This window comes from Wyeomyia smithii, chromosome 2 (genome assembly GCF_029784165.1).
Source record: "Wyeomyia smithii strain HCP4-BCI-WySm-NY-G18 chromosome 2, ASM2978416v1, whole genome shotgun sequence".
NCBI lineage: Eukaryota > Metazoa > Arthropoda > Insecta > Diptera > Culicidae > Wyeomyia > Wyeomyia smithii.
The window spans coordinates 227,457,641-227,482,346 of NC_073695.1; the positions used below are offsets into that span (position 1 = coordinate 227,457,641).

General features: G+C 38.2%; 4 protein-coding genes across 4 annotated transcripts; 2 read left to right on the forward strand and 2 right to left on the reverse strand.

The window, feature by feature from the left end:
- The first annotated feature begins 7,715 nt into the window (after positions 1-7,715).
- On the forward strand, positions 7,716-10,004 carry LOC129723848 (probable transaldolase). The gene is made up of 3 exons (XM_055678306.1): positions 7,716-8,088; positions 8,957-9,080; positions 9,143-10,004. The coding sequence occupies exons 1-3, from the start codon at positions 7,986-7,988 to the stop codon at positions 9,924-9,926; spliced, it is 1,011 nt and encodes a 336-aa protein (XP_055534281.1). The 5' UTR covers positions 7,716-7,985; the 3' UTR covers positions 9,927-10,004.
- A 96-nt stretch (positions 10,005-10,100) lies between these two features.
- LOC129723847 (eukaryotic translation initiation factor 2D) lies at positions 10,101-12,033 on the reverse strand. Its single transcript, XM_055678305.1, has 2 exons — positions 11,176-12,033; positions 10,101-11,125 (listed from the first exon to the last, which is right to left on the reverse strand). Exons 1-2 carry the CDS (start codon positions 11,890-11,892, stop codon positions 10,139-10,141), a joined length of 1,704 nt encoding a protein of 567 aa, XP_055534280.1. The 5' UTR covers positions 11,893-12,033; the 3' UTR covers positions 10,101-10,138.
- Positions 12,034-14,463: 2,430 nt separating this feature from the next.
- Positions 14,464-15,846, forward strand: LOC129723283 (uncharacterized). Its single transcript, XM_055677405.1, has 2 exons — positions 14,464-14,588; positions 14,690-15,846. Exon 2 carries the CDS (start codon positions 14,697-14,699, stop codon positions 15,279-15,281), a length of 585 nt encoding a protein of 194 aa, XP_055533380.1. The 5' UTR covers positions 14,464-14,588; positions 14,690-14,696; the 3' UTR covers positions 15,282-15,846.
- Positions 15,313-18,645, reverse strand: LOC129723282 (ornithine decarboxylase-like). The gene is made up of 4 exons (XM_055677404.1): positions 18,372-18,645; positions 17,144-17,285; positions 15,704-17,064; positions 15,313-15,625 (listed from the first exon to the last, which is right to left on the reverse strand). Exons 3-4 carry the CDS (start codon positions 16,900-16,902, stop codon positions 15,526-15,528), a joined length of 1,299 nt encoding a protein of 432 aa, XP_055533379.1. The 5' UTR covers positions 16,903-17,064; positions 17,144-17,285; positions 18,372-18,645; the 3' UTR covers positions 15,313-15,525.
- Between the last annotated feature and the right edge of the window lie 6,061 nt (positions 18,646-24,706).

Below are 24,706 nucleotides of genomic sequence, written 5' to 3' on the forward strand. Positions count from 1 at the left end.
CATTGCATTGGTATGCGTAATAATGGGATAGCTGTCAATTCGTTTTGTTTTGGTCATAATCGCATTCGTCATTTTGTCTCGTTTCCATTTCATATGTCCATCTCGCAAATGTGCTGAGAAAAAATTTAACTGACACTTTACCACGTGGAATGAAAACCAAAACAAACCAGTTTTGACACATACGTGTGAATGTGTTGAACTTCCTACAGCACACTCTGCTTTTTTCGGGTGTCATCAGTGACAGAAAAAGTGTAGGGAGAGGGCGATACGACGGAGAGTATCGATACTTCAGTATCGATACCCGAAGAACCAAAGGTATCGAGATACCCGAAATATCGGTCAAAAAGTATCGATACCAGAAGTATCGATACAATAGCTGATATCATTTTTTGAATTTTTGATGCTTACATTTACTGAAAACCAGTAATCGATTCAGTGATTCGCGAAAATACAGCAGACTATTTGCTGAACAGAAAACAGTAAATGAATATTTGCTGGAATCCAGCAAAAGAATTGATATGGCAAAAAATTTACGTCAAGCTGTCATTAGTAAAACGCGCCAAATCGCTGTGCAGCTGGTACGGGATCATCGCTAAGCCCCTGATAGCGAATATGGGACCATAGCTAAGTCCTTGTTGGGCTAGATGAACTTATAAGTTGAAATGATAATCATACATCTCTAGCACAACAGTAATTTGCCTATGAACCGATGGGCGGATGGATTCTGGTGCCTGACGGAAACATGGTTCCCTTGAACTAACTGGTTAACCAGCAAATTGATTTATGCTTTGCTGAATGAACAGCAAATCGTCATAGCTGACAACCAGCAAGTTGTATTTTGTTTTACTGAACATGCAGCAAACGACCTGTCACTTTTAAGCAATTGAGCATTACTGAATAATTAGCAAATTTCATTTTGCTGAACAGATTGCTGGAAGCACAGCAAACCAAAAATCAGCAAAATTTTGGTGGTTTCCAGCAATAAAAATTTGATGTGCCGACTTTTTGTTGTTTTTCTGGTATCTATCCGCATTCTCTAGAGCAGCATGAATCAAATGACTTTACAAACAAATACATACAGGTAATGCAGAAATTCTGAGCTTTGGCAAACAAATGAATTAAACAACTTATCTTCAAGATTTGTATTCACTGGCCCAATGGGCTCTGAAGCTCCCGTCTTATTTGTATAAATTATTGACACGCTTCCATATTAATTGATGAGGAAGTTGATGACATAAAAAGTTAGATATGTCAGCGAAAATAAGATAGTGAAGTCTACCGCTGATTTTTTCTAACTAATTAATATTGCAATTTTATTTTTCACTTGTAGTTAGAGAACTTGTGTCGAAGGAAAGCATGAGTTAGTTTCCACTTGCCAATATTCGATCTGAACAGTGTAACCAGAAAACTTATATTTATTTTTTAAATACAGTCAAATTTCGCTCGTTGGGCTATGTTTAGTTGGGCTACGTTTAAGTTGGGCTCCCGCTCGTTGGGTTATAGCTAAAGTGACCAGACGTCCCGCATTTCGCGGGACAGTCCCGCGTTTTAACAAAATGTCCCGCGTAGAAAAACGTCCCGCGAAATGTCCCGCGTTCATCTTAAGTGTAATACGCGCCTTTGAAAAGTTCCGCGGTTTCAAAATATTGAACCACCAGATGTCTCATATTTTCTATGAGACGCATATAGGAGTCCTTCAAGTAAAAACCTGATCAAAAGTCAAAAAAGCAAAAGTTTATTAACCATGATCTGCATGGTCTTATTATGAAGTGTGATACCTACTGAATCTTTTGAAAAGTCATGAGCGTCCAGAAGTATTGTTAACCTTTGCTACAGCTGGTTGAAATCGATAAAATTTTAGTTGTCTGTTGATGCATTCGATGCTCCCGTACTGTTCACTGTTTTTCAAAACAATCAAGTGCAACGTAGTGTTTTATGTTTTATGTAATAAATGAGTGTTTTGAGACATTTTCAACAGGTTGCTAATGGATTTGGATCCTTTGATTATGAGCTCTAGGCCAAAATCCAAAAAAAACGGCCATTCTTTTTCGTCTGAAGCAATGCAAATGTTGCGAGTGAAATGTTCGTACACGGACAATGATGATCAAACTAAGGACTCTTCAGACTCTTTTGAGTACTCAGATAATACGAATAATAGTTATGTTTCATTCATAATGGTTCAGTCATTTATTGTCGACAAAAAAATTACATTGAATCTGAACTAGGGTATGTTTATTTTTTTTTTATGTTTATGTAGGGAACATATTCTAAGCAGCTTTAGGAACCGCCCGTGTATTCAGACGAAATACTCGAAATGTGTTGGGTGAAACTCAAACAGTAGTATATCAATCTGTTTTCTATCGTTTTCTCTGTCAGAACTTGTTTTCAGATTGTAAAACTAAGTTAGCAAACTTTAACAATCATCAATCAAAGTTACCATTCGAGGGACACTATTCCAATCACCCCGAACCTATTTTAAGCAGTTTTCATCTGTTTTGCAGGCGTTTTTTTCAGCACCCGAGTGGCTCCTGAATGGCTGCAATATAGGTCGATTTGTTTCAATTGCAATAGTTCACTGATTTCTTTGTGATTAACGGTATTTCTTATATTCGTAAGACAGCTAGACAATCAAAGTTTTCGTTTCCATAATTGAAATTGTCGATATTGATCAAAATGCAAGAGTTTGAGGCCTGTTTTCTTCGACTGATTAAAATAGGCGCTACTGCTTAAGCCGTTTCCTACCCTACATCATCTGAATAGTAACAAATTAATCAAAGATGAATTATTCCATGAAAATTTTCAGTCACAACTACTAATTATACAGTATTTTCGATTCATGATACATTTTTAGTCCGAAAAACCTTCAAAATAATTCTGACCAGGTTTGATGTTCAAAGTGCTCCACTGTGGCACGGTTGTCGGTATCGAACTTTTAAATGCCAAATGTCTTAAAAATACATGAAACGTCGGGATCTGGTGTTATCCTGATAAAACGACTTCATGGGACTTAGAAATTCCCGAGTTGGGCCAACGGAGAGTTTTCCAGCCCAAAAATTTCCTCGAAAAAAGCCCAGAAAGTCAATTTTTCGATTTTTTAGATAACATCAGTTCCTACTGTTTTTGCATTTTTAAAACATTTGACATTAAAAAATTCGATACCGACAACCGTCCCAGTTACAGTTTGATATCGAAATGAACATTTTATGAACTTTATCAGTTAAAATAGGGAAACTTGGGCCGCTTTGAGGCATAACTTTTCGAAGTCCAATTGTGTTGTATGAGAAAATTGTTCAAGAAAATTGTTCATACGAATCTTTTGAATCTTACTGCACAACGAAATTCAAACATCAAATTTTTCCCATACAAGTCAAGTCATTGCCACCCTACTACAGTGACATGCGTTCGTTTAGACGCACCATGTTTTTCATAGATTTTTCTTTCAAAACTATTTGGATTTTGAATGTCATCACCTCCCCATGCCATAACCGTTCCTCCCCCAAAATTTCACTCGGATCGAGTGACATTAAAATCCACCAATGATCATTTCGAAGAAAAGTATTCAAACCAAACCACACAACCCTCTCCCCCTCGTCTAAGAATTGAATTGGTGTCCCGCGCTTAAGCCCTAACTGTCTGGTCACTTTAGTTATAGCCCAACTAAATCGAAGCCAAACATCATTTCTGATAACGTTGAATTTCGTTTGAGGGGTTTGTGGATGCATTTTAACGCAGAAAGTAGAATTAATTCAAATAAAAACTAATGAAGTTGAGTATAAATGTAAACAAACAATATTTTAATCAATTGTCAAACAAAAAAAAACAATATAAGTTTTGTGGCTTGATAATGCAACGTAGAGCTATGCCTATTTTTGAAAGTATTTGAGAACACGTTATTATTGAGCACTCCTTTTTGGCTTTGAATGTGTGGCTTAAGTAAAACAAATTTCGAATTTGGCCCTATGCAGCGCTTGGCTCAGACAGTTCGTTTGGCTCACAACATTCTCTCTATCTATTTCTCCATCTAAGTTTTGCTAGTGCAAATAGACTTGTGCGATATTTATACTGACAATGGCAGCTTTTCAGTGGTTCCAGCTCGTATCAACTAGCTGGCATCTCTATCCGGTTTGCTTTGCTTTATCGCAGCAAACATCGCAGCGGTTCTACGATGTGTGGGCTCCACTGACACTGACAGACAGCATAACATAGCGTATGAAAAGTGGCGGTGATCTCGTGTACACATTGAAATGTTAGCCCTTGTAACATGGCGCGATGTCAGCTAGCTGGTCCGTATGCATAAAAGAATATCGATACAAATATCGCGGTTTTCAGTATCGATACGGTCGAGTATCGGGCGCTTGTGTATCGATTCAAAAAATCGAAATATCGCCTCAAAAGTATCGATATTTCCGATACCGATACAATATCGCCCATTGCTAGGGAGAGACAGAAAAAGGGTAACACGAGAAATCAAATAAAACATTTTCGGTGTCAAAAGTGTCATTTGAGTGTAGTACACCGCGAAAACGAAAACGACATAAGTATCTCAAAAGTTCTCGGATTTTTTTGAGAATTTAATTCAAAGGAGATTCAATGACTGTTCAGTTTACGGCGAAAATTTATCATTTTAATGAATTCCGTCCACATATTCAGCTGACATTGTCACAAAAATCATCGAGTTCGATCGGCTGTTGACAACTGCTAAGATGAATAAGTAACCGACTATAAAAATAGTTTAGAACAATTTTGTGTAAATAAATTTTTCTTTCTGAGCAAAGAAATATTCACTTTTGCAAAAATAACACCCAGCCCCCCTCCCCACCGCACCTACGGCTTTCAAAATCTCCGGGTAAGATATCCACGTCAGGTGGCAACCCTAGTTGCTCCTACCTGTTGGCTGTACAAATAAATAAATAAATACATACCTATTTAAAGAAACCATTCAAATATTACATAACGCGGAATTTGGCAATTTTCAATACCCACCCACCCCCATGTAACGCAATTCTACATGTTTGCCACATGTAATATAACGCTTCGCTGAATACCCCCCACCCCTGAGCGCGTTATGTATTATTTGAATGATCCCAAAACCGTATATAAAACCAGTGGCATCTCAAGATTTCTATTCTTAAAACCGTGCCAAAAAAATCTGTGGCATCTCGAGATTTAGATTCTACATTAAAAAAAATCTTATTTTGACTTCGGATCCAACCTGCCTTGATGGAATTCCGAACAGACATTCTAATCAGAATCCGTTGAGTTCAGTTGTCTAATGTTACCGAAATGAAGAAGCGAGCGAGTAACCTATTGGCGAGCACAAGAAGCTTTCCTTTATTTCCCGTATTCGTCGGTATCATATCTACTATATAAAAATGGAATTCCGTAACGTTTGATCTTATTGATATTATTCCCTCCGTCTCTGAGGTGTACAGTAATTATTATTATTTTGAATCGTTCTAAATCGAAAATATAAAAGGTGACATGTAGGTTTTTTTCAAAAAAATGTTTGCCAATGTTCAGGAAAGACATTTGAGAAAAAATCATAGGTGTCTGATAACTAAAATTTGAGATATTATTCACAAAACTACGTAAAACATGCAAAATTATGACTTTTTGTGCTGAATTTGCCTTTAAATCAAAATTTAAAGCGATGACATATGATTCTTTTTTAATTAAAATGTTTGTCATGTTCATTAAAGACATTTGAGGAAAAACTATTAGTATCTGATTACTAAAACTTGAGATATTCTTTCACAAAACTACGTAAAACATGCAAAACTATAACTTTTTGTGCTAAATTTGCCTCTAAATCCAAATTCAAAGCGATGACATATGATTCTTTTCACATTAAAATGTTTGTTAATGTTCGGGAAAGACATTTAAGGAAAAATATTTAGTATCCGATCACTAAACCTTGAGATATTATTCACAAAACTGCGTGAAACATGCAAAATTATGACATTTTATACTTAATTCGTCTCCAAATCAAAATTCAAAGCGATGACATGTGATTCTTTTTTCACTAAAATGTTCGTTGATGTATAAGAAAGACATTTGAGGAAAAATAATAGGTATCTGATTACTAAAACTCGAGATATTATTCACAAAACTACGTGAAACATGCAAAATTATGACTTTTTAAGCTGAATTTGCCTCTAAATCAAAACCCAAAGCTGTGATCTGTGATTTTTTCTATAATAAATCATTCGTTGATGTTGAAGAAAGATATTTGAGGAAAAATTAATAGGTATCTGATTATATAAAATTTAAATATTTTTCACAAAACCACATGAAAATGCAAAACCATGATATTTTAGGCTCAATTTGTCCTGCAGCTATGATATATGATTTTTTCATTAAAATATTTGTGTATGTTCAGGAATGACTTTTGAGTAAAAATAACACTATGTAAAACATGCAAAATCATGAATAGTTGGGCTCAATTTGCCTCTAAATCAAAATTCAAACCTATGATATGTAATTGTTTTTCATATAAATGTTTGTTAATGTTCAGGAACAACATTTGGGAAATAATAATAGGTATCTTATTGCTAAAAGTTGTTACTGTTAGATGTTACTTTAAAAACTACGTATGTTTGAAGTATGTTTGAAGTATGTTTGAAGTATGTTTGAAGTATGTTTGAAGATAATTTTGTGCATACAGAAAAACACATTAAAATACTCTTTTTGAATATTTGAATGCATATAATGCATGCAAAATTTTAACTTTTTGAGCATAAGCTTAATTCGCCTCTAAATAAAAAATCTAAGCGATGACATGTGATTTTTTTTTTTTTCAATAAAAAGTTCGTTGTTCCTTCAACATCTGCGAATATTTTCTTGCAGCAAAATCCATGTTTTGATCATGTGCGAGTTGAGCAGAAAAAAAAAAATACATTTTTGATGTTTTCGTAGTTTTGTGAATGGTAAACACATGACGGGATTCGATTTCCTTTTTACGTTTACCGAAACTTGGCTGTAAAAAAGGCCACATTTCATTGGTTTAAACATCGAAGGTGACTTATGCATTAATTTTTATTTAATTTCTACGTAGTTTTGTGGATTAAAGCATTAACTTCCTCTCAGACGTGTTTCTTTGGACACCGAAAACATTTTCGTTATGAAAATTCACATGTCATCTTTTTAGATGTCATTATAGAGGAGAACTAAGCATGAATGGTCATTCTCAATTCTTATTACTTCGATTTCTTTCTTTCAAAAGTTACATAAAAAGAGGTTTCACTGTAAACGATTTTCGAATATCCGGAAATCACCCGAATTTGGTATATTCGGAACCGGGATGACCCCACACAACATTTTCCAGAATGGCGACTTCTGGTTTCAGGAAAATAGGCAGAAGTGGTATTTGGCCAACCATTTCAATACTTCCGAAAGTGGAACACCGTACGACATTTTGATATCCGAAATGGCGACTTCCAGTTTCTGTAAAACAGCCCAAAATCACAAAATGCAATCCAATATGAGTATTTCCGTTCTGTGCGTTCTCAGAATATTAAAGTACTTAAAGTGATGATGGACGTATAAGATGTGAAATATTTTTGAAGTGAGTTGTGCTAATATTGCAATGAATTATAAAAAATGATTCCTAATTTTGAAGCCTTTGATCCCGAGCATCGCCGGGAACGTTCAACTAGTCTATCATATATGCGAGAAATTCGCTTTTCGCTTATCAGCGGTTTTTGTTTGCTCACTGTCTTGACTTCCAGCAGTAAACGTGCGGGTATGCAAGTTGATCACAATCACAACTACAAGACAATCGTCGCTAGTAACAATTCAGCGCAGCAAAGCGGTGAGGTGACCCTCACTAATCCACGAGAAAGGGCTCACACATTCACTTCGCACGGCACTCTAACCGGTCGCGAAATATCCGTTCCACGCTTCACTGGCTATACCTTATACCGAAGTTGCCATTGCCACTTTGACCTGAATTAACGCTTAAGGCAGAATCGAATTGTCAGTCTATCATGAGCAGTGTTGAACCGCAGAGTAAAAAAACGAAAATGGCATCAAGTTTGGAACAGTTAAAGCAGCTGACCACCATCGTAGCAGATACGGGTGATTTCGAAGGTGAGTACCTTCCTTCCCGACGGGATCTCTATAGGGTTAAAGGGTCTTCAAGATATTAACTAGTTTCATGCCAAAATGATTCGAGATTTCAAAGCAATGACAAGAAACATGTACTAGTAATGAGTTTGCTATATTTCGTGAAGGTGACCGTATCGCGCTAGTAGAATAATAGCAAAAAAAAAACAAGTAACTTTCAATAAGTCGGCGATGTGAGACCAACACAGATAACAGAGTCCTCGTACGGTGTTACGTGTTGTCTGATCATCGTTGTAAGTGGTTTGCGAATAATAAAAACAAGTAGAAACCTAGATCATGTTTGACCAACGCTTGTTTACATGCTGAGAGATAGTTCATTGTTTTTTATATTTGATATACTAAAGATGATATGTAATCTGTGAATTTAATTAGTAAGAGAAGAAATTTAAGTTTATTGTTTCTTCTGAGTTTGGAACATACTTTATATTTCATGCTCACTATATGTAGAGTGCTAGAGAGAATATTCAGGAAGCTGCGCCTATTTGTTCAAGGTCAAGGACTTGCAATCTAGATTTTTGTATCAATACATAACAGTATGCGTGGGTCTGCTACAGCAATGAGTTAGTTTTTGCAAAGTGCATTAAGCAACCACATTAATATAACTCTTGTTGCAATGGTAAATTAGATTGGCTCGTATTTTCTATCTATTAGTAATAAATCCACAATTGATTCCTACATTCACCTGACTGTGAAATCAATTAGGAAAAATCTTTTGATAAAATCATTTTGGTATCCTACAAAAAAGATTATTTCAAAATTTTTACCTTCATACATTCCCTTATGGAGCGATAACTGCAGTTGTAATTAACTAACCGATCGCTACGTGTCCCAGCTATGAAAGTCTACAAGCCAACGGATGCGACAACAAATCCATCACTCATCTTGTCGGCGGCCGGTATGGAGCAGTACCAACACCTGATCACGAAAGCTATCAAGTATGGTTTGAAGCAGGGCTCGTAAGTAGTTTGTATTTCAAATTAATATTCTCGATCTGAAACAATGTTTTTTTTTTTGGCAGAACCGAAGACGAACAGGTGGGTGAGGCAGCGGACATGCTGTTTGTACTGTTTGGATGTGAAATACTCAAACTGGTGCCTGGTCGTGTTTCGACTGAAATCGATGCCCGCCTATCGTTCGACAGAGACGCATCGGTGGCGAAGGCTTTGAAGCTAATTCAGCTCTATGAGGAAAACGGTGTCGATCGCAAACGGGTACTTATAAAGCTCGCTTCCACTTGGGAGGGGATTCAGGCGGCTAGAGTACTGGAGAAGGATCATGGAATACACTGCAATCTCACGCTGCTGTTTTCCTTCGCACAAGCTGTTGCTTGTGCAGAGGCTGGAGTCACATTGATTTCACCGTTTGTAGGAAGAATTCTAGATTGGTACGTTTCCAATACGGACAAAAAAGCGTTCGAGCCGGAACAGGATCCAGGGGTGATCTCTGTGACTAAGATCTACAACTATTACAAGAAGTTTGGCTACAAAACCGTAGTTATGGGGGCATCTTTCCGTAATACAGGAGAAATTCGTGCCTTAGCAGGATGTGATTTGCTGACCATCAGTCCAAAACTGTTGGGTGAGCTGGAAAAGAGCGATGAGAAAATCAAGCGCTATCTTGATCCGGCTGCTGCCAAAGCTTCTAATTTGCAAAAGATTCATATGGATGAGGCAACATTCCGCTGGATGATGAACGAGGATCAGATGTCTACTGATAAGTTGTCTGACGGTATTCGCAAGTTTGCAGCTGATGGGCGGAAACTGGAATCGTTGCTACGTGGATTGATTCAACAAACAGCCTAATTCTAGTTGGAAGATGGGGGACCCAAAATTTTTTTTATCCTAAAAATTTTGTAACACGATTTTCTGAATTGCAACCAAGTTCCACTTGCTTCACTAAACCGAAAAAAAAAGTTTCAGTTGAAAAAATGTTAAGCTTTGAAGGCCGTCATCCGAACTGCATTAATATTCTGAATGTCTTGTACGATATCGAATTTATTCTTCAATCGCGTTTCTTACTTTTTCTTCTTCTTCTTCTGGTCCTTAGCAAACTCTAAACCGGTAATGCAAGCTTTGGGAATCTGATAGGTTCCGGTCAGCAAATCGTACACAAACTTAACGTGATTACCTTGGACTAAAAGCTGTTCACCTTTGGTTCCAGGAACTTCGGTCATGCTGGTGCTGGCGGCCGCTCCAAGCTTGACTGCTTTCGCAAACTCAGCTAAATTCACACCGTAGTCCTCCAGATTACTAACCAGTGTCACCTTTTTGTTGCCCGAACGCGTAGCAGTCGTTAAGTGAATTATCGATCGTTTACCGCCCTTCTGCACAGGACCCTTTTGGCTGCGCATTTCAAAGGTGTTGGTCATCTGTTGTAAGACAATATCGGTCAGATTAACCAACGATATCTGGGACTGGTCCGAACAGCAAACGTGCTGAAGCGTTTCATCCAAGGTCACCAATTTGGTCGGCTGATCGATGAGCTTATTTCTTCCGACGTAATCTTTTATATGATTTCGCACTTGGGTCTCATCTAAAGCTCGACCCACTGGAAGACCTAAACAGGCATATAACTTTTCAGTTGACTCGTTAACAGCGTACATCTCGACCATTTTGGTTAACAGTAGAGGCGTAGACGCAACTTGATCCACTGCAGAACCAGCATCAGTGTCACAAGCTTTTACCGCTCTATAGGGCCTAAATGTCAGAATGTCATTGTGGTCTAAACTAATTGCTGTGATTTTTTCAACACCTTTCTTTTCTTCTTTAATTTGTATTAGACCGTCATCGGCCATTTGTTTTAAAAAAGTACCGACCTTCTTGAAAGAGCTGCGCTTTATTTCAATGCCCTCAGGAATCTCCGGTTGAACATAATGTGGGTAGAAAGTGCTCGTTAAGATAGGCAGAGGAATCTTTTTACCATGCAACTTGAGAGCGTTCAAAAATGCTCCCTTGATAAGCTCATCCGGATTCGGTGGGGTTTCCTCTTCTGGTGCCGGCACCTATAATATGAATTTTAAAATACGTTCGATGGTCATACAAAACGTCTTACCTCTTTCTCTTGATCCTCGCAAATATCAGTACTCTCCAGGTGGGTCGCAATACCGAGAATTTCCTTTTCTTGAACTGGGTCATCGGATGCTCCCAGTGGGGGAAAGTCTTCAGCTTTTGGAACGGCTTGCGTGGCACCTTGCAGCGGTACTTGTAAACACACCGACGGTTCCATTCCCCACAGTTTATCGCCAAACACATGCAGCATCCGGACGCAAATCCCATGACCCCCGCACATATATAGGTCATCGCTTGAGTGCGCCAAAAGGCCAACACCGACTGCGGCCCGATTTGAAGTTAGATTCACAGCAACCACGTCGTTCTTCCGATAGTTGCCCCATGATTTCATATCACTCCCGCCACGTACTACCCCAGGTATCATGAGATCCGCTCCATTGGCTAACTTGGGTAAAACAGCCGGATGAGTGGTGAAATAAGGAACGATATCAACACAACTCCACAGTGTATACACCGTTGGAATCAATTTTTCCTCCAGTTCAAAAAACACCGGTCGCTTATCACTTGTAAAAACGGTGACAGGGGTTTCATTGTAGGTAACGATTTTCACCACACATACTTTGCACTTGTTACCAAACAATTCCGCTAGCGATGGTGAATCCGCAGCATTAAATTGAGTTTGAACGCGCAGTTTCAGACGCTTTCGTTCTGATCCGGTCAAAAGGATGTTACTTTTGATTTTGAAAGATTTTATAAACATTTTAGCCTAAGCTCACGACTGGATTGCGCGATCCTCGTTTGGTAATCAAAGCAGTGCCAAATTTACACGTTTACGGTTATAATGAGAAAAGGCAAGTGCGAAAAGTGACATCGCTGACATCTCTTTCCGTTTTGTTTATAATTTTAGCTCGTTTTTCGAAGCAGCGACCTTCCGTCAGCTGCTCTGATACCCAGAGATGCCAGATGTTTTTGAAAAATGTCTGCAACTGCTCGAAAAACCGGAAAAATGTGCTCGAAATCTGAAAAAAATCTATCAGTGATCCGAAAATTCGTTCGCGCAGCCCGCATAATCAATAACTATAAAACGTGCCTAACAACTAGTTAGGGATATAGTTCCGACTACATGGGGTATCGTTAAACCATATGGTTTATCATCCGTTTATGGTTATTGATTATGCGGGAGGCAAAAGTCTGTAAACATCTGCACATATTTTAAGAAAATCTGCGCAAATATAAGGAGACTCTGAGAAAAATCTGCAGAAACCGTGGAAAAACTGCAAATATCTGCAAATCAATAAATATCTGCACACGGACTCCTAAAAACTGCGTTTTGCAGACAAATCTGCACATTTGGTATCACTACTGAGACCCGACTGTTTTCCTAAGACAGAGCAGCCAGATTTTACATACATTTTGTTGTTGGAACCAAATATATCCACATGCTAAAGACATACGTATTGCCGTTCACTTCATAGTTGTCCCAGCGTGCATAAGTTTTGTGTAGAACATGGGACAACCATGCTTGGAACGGCAGCGTAACACTGGTGATTATTTTATGGTACTCACGGGTAATGCTAGTTGGTTCTTCTACTTTTTAAACTACTCGACTAATATTTTATGGATCTCATTTAGTGTATTTCGGCACCACTAGATGCTCAACAAAATCCTTCAAGAAAAAGATACACTAAGGTTTTTTCTTCGCGTCTTTTACGTGCCATTTTTACACGGATTTCGGAATTTACGCGTTTTTACGTGGATTTTGGCATTTACACGGGTATTTCAGAAAAGTCGTTTTTACGCGGTGTGTTTTATTGGTTTTTCGTGTTAAAATCGCTTATTTATAGTATCCGACGACGTTATATATCAATTACTCAATATTCACTGACTTGGCCTAATCTTTTTATATTTTTTCTTGATATTAATCTCAATTTGCAGCTGGAAATAACACTGCTATTGATTCTTTTTCGAAAGTATTATTGTTTCAGTTGAAAACCGAAATAATGACTCGCGACTTTCGATTTTTCAACCTTATACACAATGCGCATAATGTCGCATCTAGTGCGCTGTATAGCGCATCTGACGCGCAATACAACGCACTAGATGCGACACTATGCGCATTGTGCATAAGGTGAAAAAAATCGAAATTCGCGAGTCGATATATTGATTTTCAACTGGAAGAATGATATTTAGCAGAAATAATTTAAAACCTTTGGCAAATGAAGTTTTTTTACGCGGTTTCCGGGCTTTCGCAACTTACGCGATTTTTCATGCGGATTTTTTATCCGCTACGTATCCCCTGCACAAACAAAGACTTTAGTCTAGACCTGAGAGTCTGAATTGTAGTTTACTGTCAAAAAGTTGTTTACAAAGCATTCTTCGAATGTACATGAAAAAGTATGCTTAAATTATTAGGGTTAGCCAGATACACCGTCCCCATTAACTACTCAAACGAGTTCTTGTATGGGCGCTTAAAATGGCTGATGATGATGATTTGTAGGCAGCATTTTAACCTATCAAGATTCTATTTATTTGCAGTGAGTTTCCATGAGTTTACGTAGCGGGAAACTTAAAAAATTTAGATTTTTTTCACTAAACGGTAGATTTAAACTAGGAAAATGCACTCCTGTAAAAACATAACCTCAAATTAGAGACGAAACCGGATCTCATATATTTGCAATTTCATATTTATTTTCTTGACAGTAAGCAGTCTATTAGATGCTGCTGAAACATTACACTCATGCGCCACCATGTGAGCTTATTGCCTACTAACCTATTTTCGTAAAATGGCACGCTTGCTTAAATCAACACCATCGGCATTACTGACAATTTTTGTCTTTGATAATGAATGTGTACGCTTGCTTAAAGCAACACTAGCGTCATTATTCCCTACTAAGCAAAATATTAAAATATTTGTTATTTTTCTGGTCGAAATGGTTAAACATTGTATATATTTCAGTGACCAAACGTTGACAACATCGTAATGATTTCAGAAGTAAATGTAAAAGTAAAATCTGGCAGCTCTGATCAATTTGCTTGCTGATTCAGGGCTGCCAAGTGTACAGATTTTTCTGTATTATACAGATTTTTTGATTACGATACAGAAATGATACAGAATACAGAATTCATACAGAATTTTGATTTTTTATACAGATTTGTACAGAATTTCAGCAATCGAAATTTTTTAAGTTTCAGTGTGACACTGTGATGTTTCACAAAATGTTCGTACTAAAGCACTGGTAGCTCTGCCAAACAAATATTTCATCCGATCATCAGTTATTTTTTAACGAGTACATACAGAGTTTTCAAAATAAAATCTGGCAGCTCTGTGCTATTTGTCAGAAACGCCAAGAACGCCAAAAACCAAAACTTTTTTGTTCGACTCGTTATCAAGCATTTTCGAAGTTGTTTATTGCATACGGCAGTTCGTACAATTTTTGTATTACTGGACAGGCACCGGTAAGTGATTTGATTATGTTTTCAGCTAAACAAAAAGAACAAATAAAGATAAAAGTCCAATTCACTGTCCAGTTAACCATACATGTGTTCTGACAATTCAGTCTAAGCATGAAAACCAACCCAAACCAGCAGCGAGGCTCCGGTCCGAAACATAATAAACAAGGTAGCAATTATAAGAAAGGCTCGAACAAAAATAAATTCTTTCACAAAGGCACCCAGCAGTCAAAAGGTTTTGCTCGTGGAAACAATCAGTCTCAATCACCACGGATAAAGTTTCAAGGAAAACAAAAATATAATAATGATAGACCACCATTTGGACAACATCGCAACGATCGCAGTCAAAACGCCGGCAAGTTGAATAAACCTAAACCTCAAGGTGCGCAAACAAATTCACACCAGCAAAAACCCCAACAGCAAAACCAGCAGCGAGCCGCACCAAATCTGGACCAGCTGTTCACAGTTAAACCTGCAAAATTGGACTACTGCTTGGCACCAGAGCGGCTGGAGGCACAGAGTCGTGCCTTGAAACGTTTCGAGCAGCAAGAACGGGACAAGGACCGGCAGAAGCAACGCAGCGAGAAGGAACGTCGCCACAAACTGATGACGGCAAAAACCCGCAAGGGACAACCGGTTATGCAAGGCCGGATGGAGCTGTTGTATGAAAAGGTGCAGAAAATGGTAGATCAGGGCTAATCGAAAATCGTGTGGTAAGAAAACTACTTGCTTCAGATTTAAATATATACCTAATAATACTTTATTACCTAATATTGAGGACAGTAACAGGCTGCCTCTTCGTTTATTGAATTATTTGAAATACACTAGCTTGATTTAATGATGGATACGTGCACGTTTTGTTTTTCGATGAGAATAGAATAGAGTTCAATTTAGGAGTAAAAATTATAGCAAACAGGGGAGAAATTCGGTTGATTAGCCGGCTTCAGGCACAGATAGCGTTCTCGTAGCTAACGACGAGTTCATTTCCGACGGAATTGCAGCAATTGTCTTCGGCTATCGGGCATAAGTCGTTAAGCATTAGCCTGAAAAGAAACAAGATGAGGTGTTAGGCTATCGGTTTTTCTGTTTTTGGGAATAATCATAGTAGAAGGGTCACTAACCATGTGTCTTTGCTGATATAGCTGTAGATCTTTGGTAGTGGAAAGCCGTTGAATGGGCTTGCCACTGGAATGGTATAGGCTCCCATGTTTTCAAACACCATCCAATCGTCAATCTCCAGCTCCGGAAGGCGAATGGTTTCTACTAGCTGATCTAATGCGTCGCATGTTGGTCCCCAGATGGTGCTATTGTATTTTTTGCCTTTATGATCGCCGAGTAGTAAAGGCTTCGGTGTTTGATGGTCATACAGGATGCAGTTGAAAGAAGCGTAGACTCCATCGTTTAGATAGTACATTATGCGATCAATTGCCCCAGTTTGTGAATTCAAGCAAATTCGCTTCGACTGAATGGCGGTTATTAGCGTGAAGGCGGAGGAAACATAGTAACGACCGGGTTCGGATATTACCCGAACTGACTTGTCTGGGAAGAACTGTTCCAAGGCGGTATTAACGATTGATGCAACCTCATCGATCGAGCTATTCTTTTCACCGGGGAATCCTCCACCAATATCTAGCAATGTCATTTCGTAGCCATGAGTGCGAGCATAATCAAACAGATCGCGTGCAAACGAGATGGCTTTGTAATAGATGGGGAAATCGGAACATCCAGACCCTACGTGGAAACTTATGCCGACCAAATCCAGATTCAGGCTGCGTGCGATTTTAATCAGGCGTGGAGCTTCCTCCACTGGATCGCAGCCAAATTTTTTACCAAGTGGGCAAAGCGCTTTCTCCGCTTCACAGCGGATACGCAGCACAAGTTTGGCATCTGGACAGATCTTTCTGATCTTGTGCAGCTCCACATCGCTATCGAAGGTCATACATTTGACGTTGTTAGCGTCGGCATAGCGCAGGTGGGACGCCGGTTTCATCGGGTTCGCGAAAATAATGCGATCTGGGCTAACGCCCAAATTGAGGATCTTGGTGATTTCTCCCTTCGATGCGCAATCGAAGCTTGCCCCGAGTGCGGCAAGTGTCGCGCAAACTATGTCATTATCGTTGCACTTGACGGCATAATGGGGCACCACTCGGGGCATTTTCTCAATCCAGTTCTGATGCTTACGAACGATATTCCCGATGTCCAACACGTAGAATGGTTCCTCGGTGGACAAATGTCCAGTGAGTCCGTTGATCAACGATGGCACGTTAACCTGACCATCCACAGTTTGGATGCGTTCGTTGTCGCGCTCGAAGAATTTCATGATGCTGTTTTTTTTGTATTATAGTTACAACTAAATCAAACTAAAGAATAATTCGGAATGCTTTCGTGGGTAAAACGTAGTTCGAAAATCGTCAACTGATCCGGAAAAGGGTGCGAGGGTCACAGCAGTGCGAGGTCTTTCAAATATTTCAATAAACGCAAACTGAAAGTAAAAAAACAAACGGAAATTAGTATTGGTTCGACTATGTTAGATTCGGAAGTTGAAAGTGTGGTATACTTACGAGGCAGCCTGTCTGGGTGGCGATTAGCCAGAGATAGCTTTTGTCACCAGGGTGGTTCTCCGTTGAAGTTTATTAGTCCGAAGTCGGGCTTAGAGCTATGGTCAGAGCCCGGGAGAAGGGCTAACTGACCTTCGATTATGTCCTGGAAAAAGAAAGATAAGTTTAAATTGTGGCTACTAAGAAAGTTTTGAGATAGTTAACAGTCTCAAAATTTTGATGAATTCAACCTAATATTATGTTTGAGCTTAGTTCAAGGCGTTTAGCAGTATCATTTTAGGAGTGTCCTACGTTGACGCGTTATTCGAGGCAGTAACGCATCGCATAAGTCATCAGCTCTAGTGCATTTTAGGGGTACAGGGCTTTTTAGCTATCACCGAACAATCGGCTACGTTAAATGGTTTGTTTTTCTGAACCGGCTCAACTAGTGATGACGTTTGGGAAACCTTGATAATCATGTGTACAACGCATTCAAAACATTTGACCGTCCTCTGAGTAATTCAGTCTTATCATGTGAACAGGAGTCGCCTCTGCAGTCATACTATAGCTGCTCTCAGCAACACGTGTCAGAGGAGTTCAACGCTCGCGTTCGATTCTTTTTGAGAATCTCGCAGCATTCGGCTCCGCGAAGATTTCGTCACATGTCCCGATCCTGTACGGAGTCGGCCACTGGTGCGCAGGTTCCTCCGATGAAATCAATTTTTAACGATTGTATAGTTGCTTCACATTTCAAAAAAATATAAATGAAAAAAAAAAATCTTTGATTTACATCGACCTAGCAACTAGCATTCGAGCATACAGCCATTTGCTTATTGATTAGAAAAACATGAACAATTCAAATCAAATCTCATGTAAGCAAAACTGAGTGAAATTCACGACCCAACAGTCTGGCTGGCATCCATTCCACATATCGTCTCGAATGTCACATTTCGTCTGCTTGGCCAGACAGTCCGCTATCGCCAAGAGTTATCTGGCAATAGCTACAATTAAGAAAAAAAAATCACATTCATTTTGTCTTATTCTGTGGGTTCATCTACTTTTGATTGCTTCACTTTAGACACTAACCAGTTCGGGCTAGATTGGCAGAGCCTGTAATCTTTTGTTCCGCGATTCATAATTGAAACGAAAAAAAGCGAATAATAGCGTCTTCTTTCGATGGAAATGGTTCAAATTTGGATGAATCATCAGTTGTTTTCTAGATTAATATTCATCATTTCACACTTACACTTACCTTTAGTGAAATTCTCAAACTTTTACTCCAAAGAGAGGTAAAATGTAGCCTATTGAGGATTTGCCGGGGTCTTTCTTTTTGTCACCATACAATAGTTTTTTCTTTATTCACAAAATTAATCAAAGCACTAAAAGCTGGCACTTGCACGATCTGTCACTTTTTATTTTAAAATTGTATTCACTATTCTGCCAACTATAGATTTCGCTTGAGCTGGAAAACCGCTAGAGTAGAGTCACTGCACGAACTGAAACGACACTGATGCAGGTCTCTTTCGGAGCCGGTCCTTTTATACTTCAAAATAGCCGCAGCCGAAACCAATAGAGATATTCTTTCTCTCTTTTCCTCTCACTCTCTTTCGTTTGATCGCGATATATTCTACTCATACTCACTCACAATTCTCTTACCCGGCTGAATGGCGGGCTGCTGATGTTAGGCTAGATTGATGATCAAACAAATCAAACTTGTCTAGACATTGCTGCAATCAAAATGTATATTAAGTCATTTTTATCCTATCTCAGGTCATGAAAAATATTTGTGAAGTGATAAAGTTACCAGAGCAAAAAATGTTTGTGCAGAAATTCGGTTTGAAATACAGCCATTACCCTCGTCTAGACATACTAAGCCACAAATTTTGGCTCTCGCTCCGCTCTCTCGTGTGCTCATCTGGAAATCCTCCAGAAAGCTAGTTTAAATTGGATTTGTTTGATTCTTGTTTACAAGCAAAAACGTCAGTACTAATTCCATAGAATATACTAAGGTAACGCATGTTGGGCAGCTAAGGTGCAGCTTAGACAAGTCAGTGTGGTTGTAAATTCAGCGCATCACTTGGGTTTGTGAAATGTCTAATATTTTCAAATATTGCACAAATTGAATTTCTAAGCAAACTCTTGTAATAAATCGTCGAAAAACATTTCATATTCTACAATTAGTGTATTCTTAATTTAATTTCCATCTAATCTTACCAAATAGTGTTTTATCTGCCCAATTTAAATCCCTGTTTACCTACGCATGTGATTCACAATCATGAACGAGCCTGGCAACCTGCTTACCGGCGGAATACTTTGAGCTTAAGCGTGTCGTGTGGCCAACAGCCACATGATACACTGCCCAACGCGAACAGCTGGAAGCGGTGGGTAGGAAATGCTATGCATTTAATGCTTCTCTAGCTGCTCGAAAACACACTCTTGAGGGCTGATAGCGAAGCGTTAAAGTCCCAATAAGCGCTGTTGACGATAGTGACGATCCGTCCATTGTAATCGTTTCGTAGTTTCCAAGAGAATTCAAAGAGAAAGGGGCGAACATGGATGAAGGCCAATGACAAACGGACATGGTAGGATCAGCACACACAGACCTGATGTCTGTCGTTGAGAAAAAAGAAATAAAATAAAAACTATAGCCAGATTAGGATGCCAATAGGGTGCTTCAAAGATCTTAAATTTTGTATTATTCAAGAAGTGGAAAAACCCAGATTTTTATAATTTTTTTCCCGAAAAATAAGGGTTCGTTTAAAATTGGGTTAATTCAAATTATTGAAAATAAATTTTAAATAGTAAAATTAAAAGAAAAAGGTCTTTGCTTTTCTGGTTTTAGTTACAGATTCTAGTTTCTAGATTCTAGTAACATGATTAACGGAGGACTGATTCTAGGTTATGTTCTCCTTTAATGGCCTAGAAAATTCCTGCAAAGATGAAATATTTTGAAAAGTTTACTGCTAAGACCTACCAAACAAATAATTTTGTTGACTTCCTACCCAGCGCGGCGAAAACCTGGAAAACCCTAAAAAATTACGAATGTGAGGGATTTTTTTTTTGATCAGAGAATATCGGGGAAAACTGGAAAACAATCAAGAAAAAAATTGCCCAAAACGCGATTCTTTTTTAAACGGCTCATCATTTTTATTAAGCCTTGAATAACGTTTGAAGTTGGTGAAGCTTACTAGGGGGAAGGATTATCCAAACTTATAGAACATGGTATAGTATGGGTGTGCATGGGATTAAATTAAATTTCTATTCGTTCGTATTTTAAAGTATTTTTTTATAGCCTCTCCTTTGAAATCGAGCAGATATCTATTGTTTGAATTCGTTTAAAAAGGCATATTTCAAATGCCAATATGTATATTTTTTGATTTCATTATCATCATCGTGTTGAAGCTGAAAAATTATTAATCTGTACATGCGTAATACCACTTTTTGATATTATATTAGTTTTTTTCTGTTTTTAATTGATTAGCCGACGTTTCTGAGTGCCTCAAATTTCAGCACAAGAAGGTTGAATATATTCAAGATAGTATACAATAAATTGCTGAGAAAACATGACGTAATCAAGAATCATTGAAAGATTCTATAATCCATTGGTGTTTTCATAAACTATTTCTTTTTTCAAGTATTGCTACCTGTCCTAGGATGATCTATTGTCATCCACTTATTAGGCACACTACAACATGTGATATCACACTTAAAGTTAATGATTGCAATTTTTTTGCAAAACAAACTCTCCTGGATTGCCTGCGTGGCAATTCGATGCCTCGGTCAACAGTTATTCAGTGATTGTATTCGTTCGCTCACTAATCGGCACCCGGTGGGATTACTAGTGCAGCAAACTTGAATGAGTCATGATAAATGACTAGACAGATTCGTAATTCATTATCACTCATAGACGGTCGCCCACGGGATTCACTATCGGATGTTTAGGCGATGGCCGACTGTGACGATCCTCCAACAAATTAGAGCAAGACTTTGAACTACAACACAATAAGTACTCGTGTGTCGGTTTGGCAAAGATCCTCGTGGTTCTGTGTTTAGTATTTCCGGTATGTGAACTACCTTCACTATATACTGAGGATCTTTTTGGATAGAAAAATTTCTTCATAACGATCGTTAACGATCCGCATTATTTAACTTAATAATTTCAGCTCAATTCTGCCACTTTATTTTTGCATCCAAACACGAGCTCGTGTGATGAATGTCATGGGTTCATTTTGGCTCAGTTGAAACCAGTTTTAGCCGGTAGGGTTATCGCAAATTCAACAGTCCTAATTGAGGCGTTTTGAGTCTGGCGATGGGTTTTCCTAAACACTAGGAAGTAGTTGAAGAGTAAACAAGTGACGAGGAAGTTGTGACTTATTTACCACAATTCAGACGGTTCAAGTCGGTGCATCCGGGGTTGTTTGTCGAATCGATTTACGTTTCGAACGTTTGCACATTTTCCTAAGGTTAGATCTACTCTGCATGTAGAATGGATATTAAATTACAGACACTATGTCCCGTTTCAGGACCCCGTATGAAAGCTATGCTGTAAAAAATGATACAAAATAGTGAGTCATGAATAAAATGCGTTTCCTTGGAGAAAATTCTAACACTTGCGTCTACTCACAATGTTATTGAACTATGTACCCATGACTTGCAAATCTGGAATATGGATGTTTATGTGAAAATGGAGTAAACACGAGTGACGAGAATGTAATACGAGCTCTATGAAACATTTCAGCGGTTTTCGTAAATAATTTTTACAGTTTCAATAAAGTCTTTAGAAATAATTGGATATCATGATAGATTATAATACAGTAGTCGAGACAGTTAAATTTTTTGTATTTCACTACTGACAACTGAGATCCCCAATGAACAGATAGTGTCACATTGGAAGGCTTGAGTGTTGATAAATGGGTATAATTCAAGTTATCTGTAATCAGCAGACATCGGTGACACTCGAATACAGGTTCAGGATGCTGCCGTCCAATTAGGTACCGGTAATAAGAACAATTGAAGTTCTCCTATCGTTGTTGTTCGCTTCTTATGACAGGCGGACTCGCTGTTACGTATGGTACAATTCAATTGTCCAGCTTGTCCGGGTAAAAGTGTCACCATACTATTTACGGCGGCGAGGCCATATTTTCGCTGAATGATAAGATCCTGGATTGTGAAAAAAGAGTGGATAATCGAGACAATATTGTTTGCATTACACTCGTTGACAAAATCAGATATTTTTTATTGACTTCGAAATAACGGATAGGACTTTTATCTAATTGATCTTTTTACGATATTTTCTCAGTTGTAAATTCATTGATTCCATGTAATGTAATTCAATGAGATGAAAACTAACATTAGTGATATTTTTAAAATTTTCAACCACATTTAACACAGCTTACATCATAGTTGACTCGCATTGTCTGAATGGCTGTTGACAGTTACAAACAGGATAACTGACGAACCGGTAGGCCAAATCGGAAATAATTTCAGGGTCGATACTAAATTTAGTTTCAAATTTCTGTAGACATTTCGTTATCAGTTTATTGTTTGTTAGTCAGCAGGAAATTTATCGGTTAACTGCAACAAGTAAGATATCTCTCCCGGATCTTCCTCTGGTGATTGTTATTTTTTAGTATTATTTTGATACTGCGATAAGATTATTCCAATTATGAATCTTCTTCATCATCAAATTTTCCCATCATGCGTCTGCTTTCAGTTTCTGGACTGTAAATTTTCCCATGTGTCTCTCTCTTGTATGAGAAAGCTGTTTTGCGATTTGTTCACTAAAGAATTGTTACAGTGATGGAAAGGCCGGACCTACGAGACAACACATTCAGGATGCTAGCAATTGATTCAATGATAAGGATAAACATGTTATTTCCAATTTGCGAACACAGACACAGTCGGGTTTGTTTCCAGGCGAGAGTTACGTACAAAATTATACTACTAAAATTCGCTCATATATTCTAAATATAAATTTCTAAACTATGCTTAACTTCGCATTAAGAGACAGTATCTATTACGAAATCTTTTGTACGAAAAAGTTGTTGATTTATAGAACCAATTGGAACCTCGTAAAAATTAATCTATGTGGATTGTCCAACTCATCTCAGTTAGAATATTAGTACTTGAGAAAAGGAGTTTTGCTTTATGTTTAGGATAAAAAAAAATTCACAAAACAAATAATACGATTAATCGTCATGAGAAGTTGTGCGTGTTCGTATATCAATTTCACTTTTGTGCCAACAGATCGTGCGACTGAATTGCATCGAGCGGACGAGATACTTAGATTTCGCTCATGAGTCTGGCATCTTCGAATCAACTGACGGGATGATGTATTTTCGTCCTTAACCTGGAGTACAGATGTTCAGTATACAGGTTTTCGATATTATTGAATCCAACACCGATTATTTAGAATAGTTGCTGTGAATGCTATTGGAATAGCACATTATGACCAGTTTTAGATCGTACGACGACAAATAATACTGTGATGTCAACAATTCACATCCTGTACGCAATGCGATGGAAAGCTTTCTGACGTCGTGAAGCATATAGTCGTCGTAACTTTTGAGCCGTGTTAAGGACACATTTTTCCGTCAATCATGATTTGTCCGCAGCAGTATGTTTACGAAAAATGCTTCTGTGATCAAGAATGTAATGTGCCATGCAAATACCGTTCGACGGATTGTTAGTCGTCGAAAAATCAGTGGGTGTTTTTTGATGGAATTTGGTGCCGCTTTTAAAAAACAATTTTATCTGTCGTCGAAATTTGCTTCACTTTGATGCTATAACCCTTTCCGACCGAGCCCACACAATTGTGTAGGTAAAAAATGACGGATAACAAAACCGGAACATTTCCTATATAAAAACACTTGCTTGCTCCGGTTTTCTATTTTTCGTAGCAGATGCGATGTTGACACTAGGGTTGTGACGTTCCAGATGATTTTTTAATAACAGAGACGACACGTCTTTGTAGCCTAAGGTTGGCGTTTTGAAGGCGAAAGTTATCTGGACCTGTGTATAAGTTTGTGGCTCAAGTGGTCTCACCTTATCTAGTTGTTAACATCAAGGAAAAACAAAATTGAAAATTCATCAGAAACAGAAGACCAGAGACAATAGAAAGAAGGTCTATGGCGTTATGATTTTTGTAAAAAATATCGTGAGGATTTTTAGAATTTAATGTTTTTTTGTTACAATCGAGTTCCATCTCTAGAGTTTCCGCATTCTACTATTGCTAAATCACAATACTTCCCAGAGTTTTGACAGTTCGGTTGGAACTTTTCAGTGACAGTCGTCCAAACTTTAACTCTAGGGCTTTACTTCTACGTACGTAATTATATGGGCCCGGTCGGAAAGGGATAAAATACGCTCAATTCATCTTGAGCAGCAATGATATATGCTCATTTTAATCTCGAACTGTAGTAGTTCAAAACGAGTTTCTACACAAATAATAGGGTAAGGAACGGTTTAAGCAGTGGCGCCTATTTTAATCAGTCGAAGAAAACAGGCCTCACACTCCTGAATTTTGATCAATATGGACAATTTCAATGATGGAAACGAAAACTTTGATTCTCTAGTTGTCTCACGAAT

Excerpts from the sequence above, each read along its gene's own strand:
- LOC129723848 (XM_055678306.1), top strand. The coding sequence starts at position 7,986 with ATGAGCAGTGTTGAACCGCAGAGTAAAAAAACGAAAATGGCATCAAGT. Across the intron at positions 8,089-8,956 it reads AGATACGGGTGATTTCGAAG|CTATGAAAGTCTACAAGCCA; the intron begins GTGAGTACCTTC and ends TACGTGTCCCAG. Across the intron at positions 9,081-9,142 it reads TATGGTTTGAAGCAGGGCTC|AACCGAAGACGAACAGGTGG; the intron begins GTAAGTAGTTTG and ends TTTTTTTGGCAG.
- LOC129723847 (XM_055678305.1), bottom strand. The coding sequence starts at position 11,892 with ATGTTTATAAAATCTTTCAAAATCAAAAGTAACATCCTTTTGACCGGA. Across the intron at positions 11,126-11,175 it reads GCGAGGATCAAGAGAAAGAG|GTGCCGGCACCAGAAGAGGA; the intron begins GTAAGACGTTTT and ends TTCATATTATAG.
- LOC129723283 (XM_055677405.1), top strand. The coding sequence starts at position 14,697 with ATGAAAACCAACCCAAACCAGCAGCGAGGCTCCGGTCCGAAACATAAT.
- LOC129723282 (XM_055677404.1), bottom strand. The coding sequence starts at position 16,902 with ATGAAATTCTTCGAGCGCGACAACGAACGCATCCAAACTGTGGATGGT. Across the intron at positions 15,626-15,703 it reads TATATCAGCAAAGACACATG|GCTAATGCTTAACGACTTAT; the intron begins GTTAGTGACCCT and ends GTTTCTTTTCAG.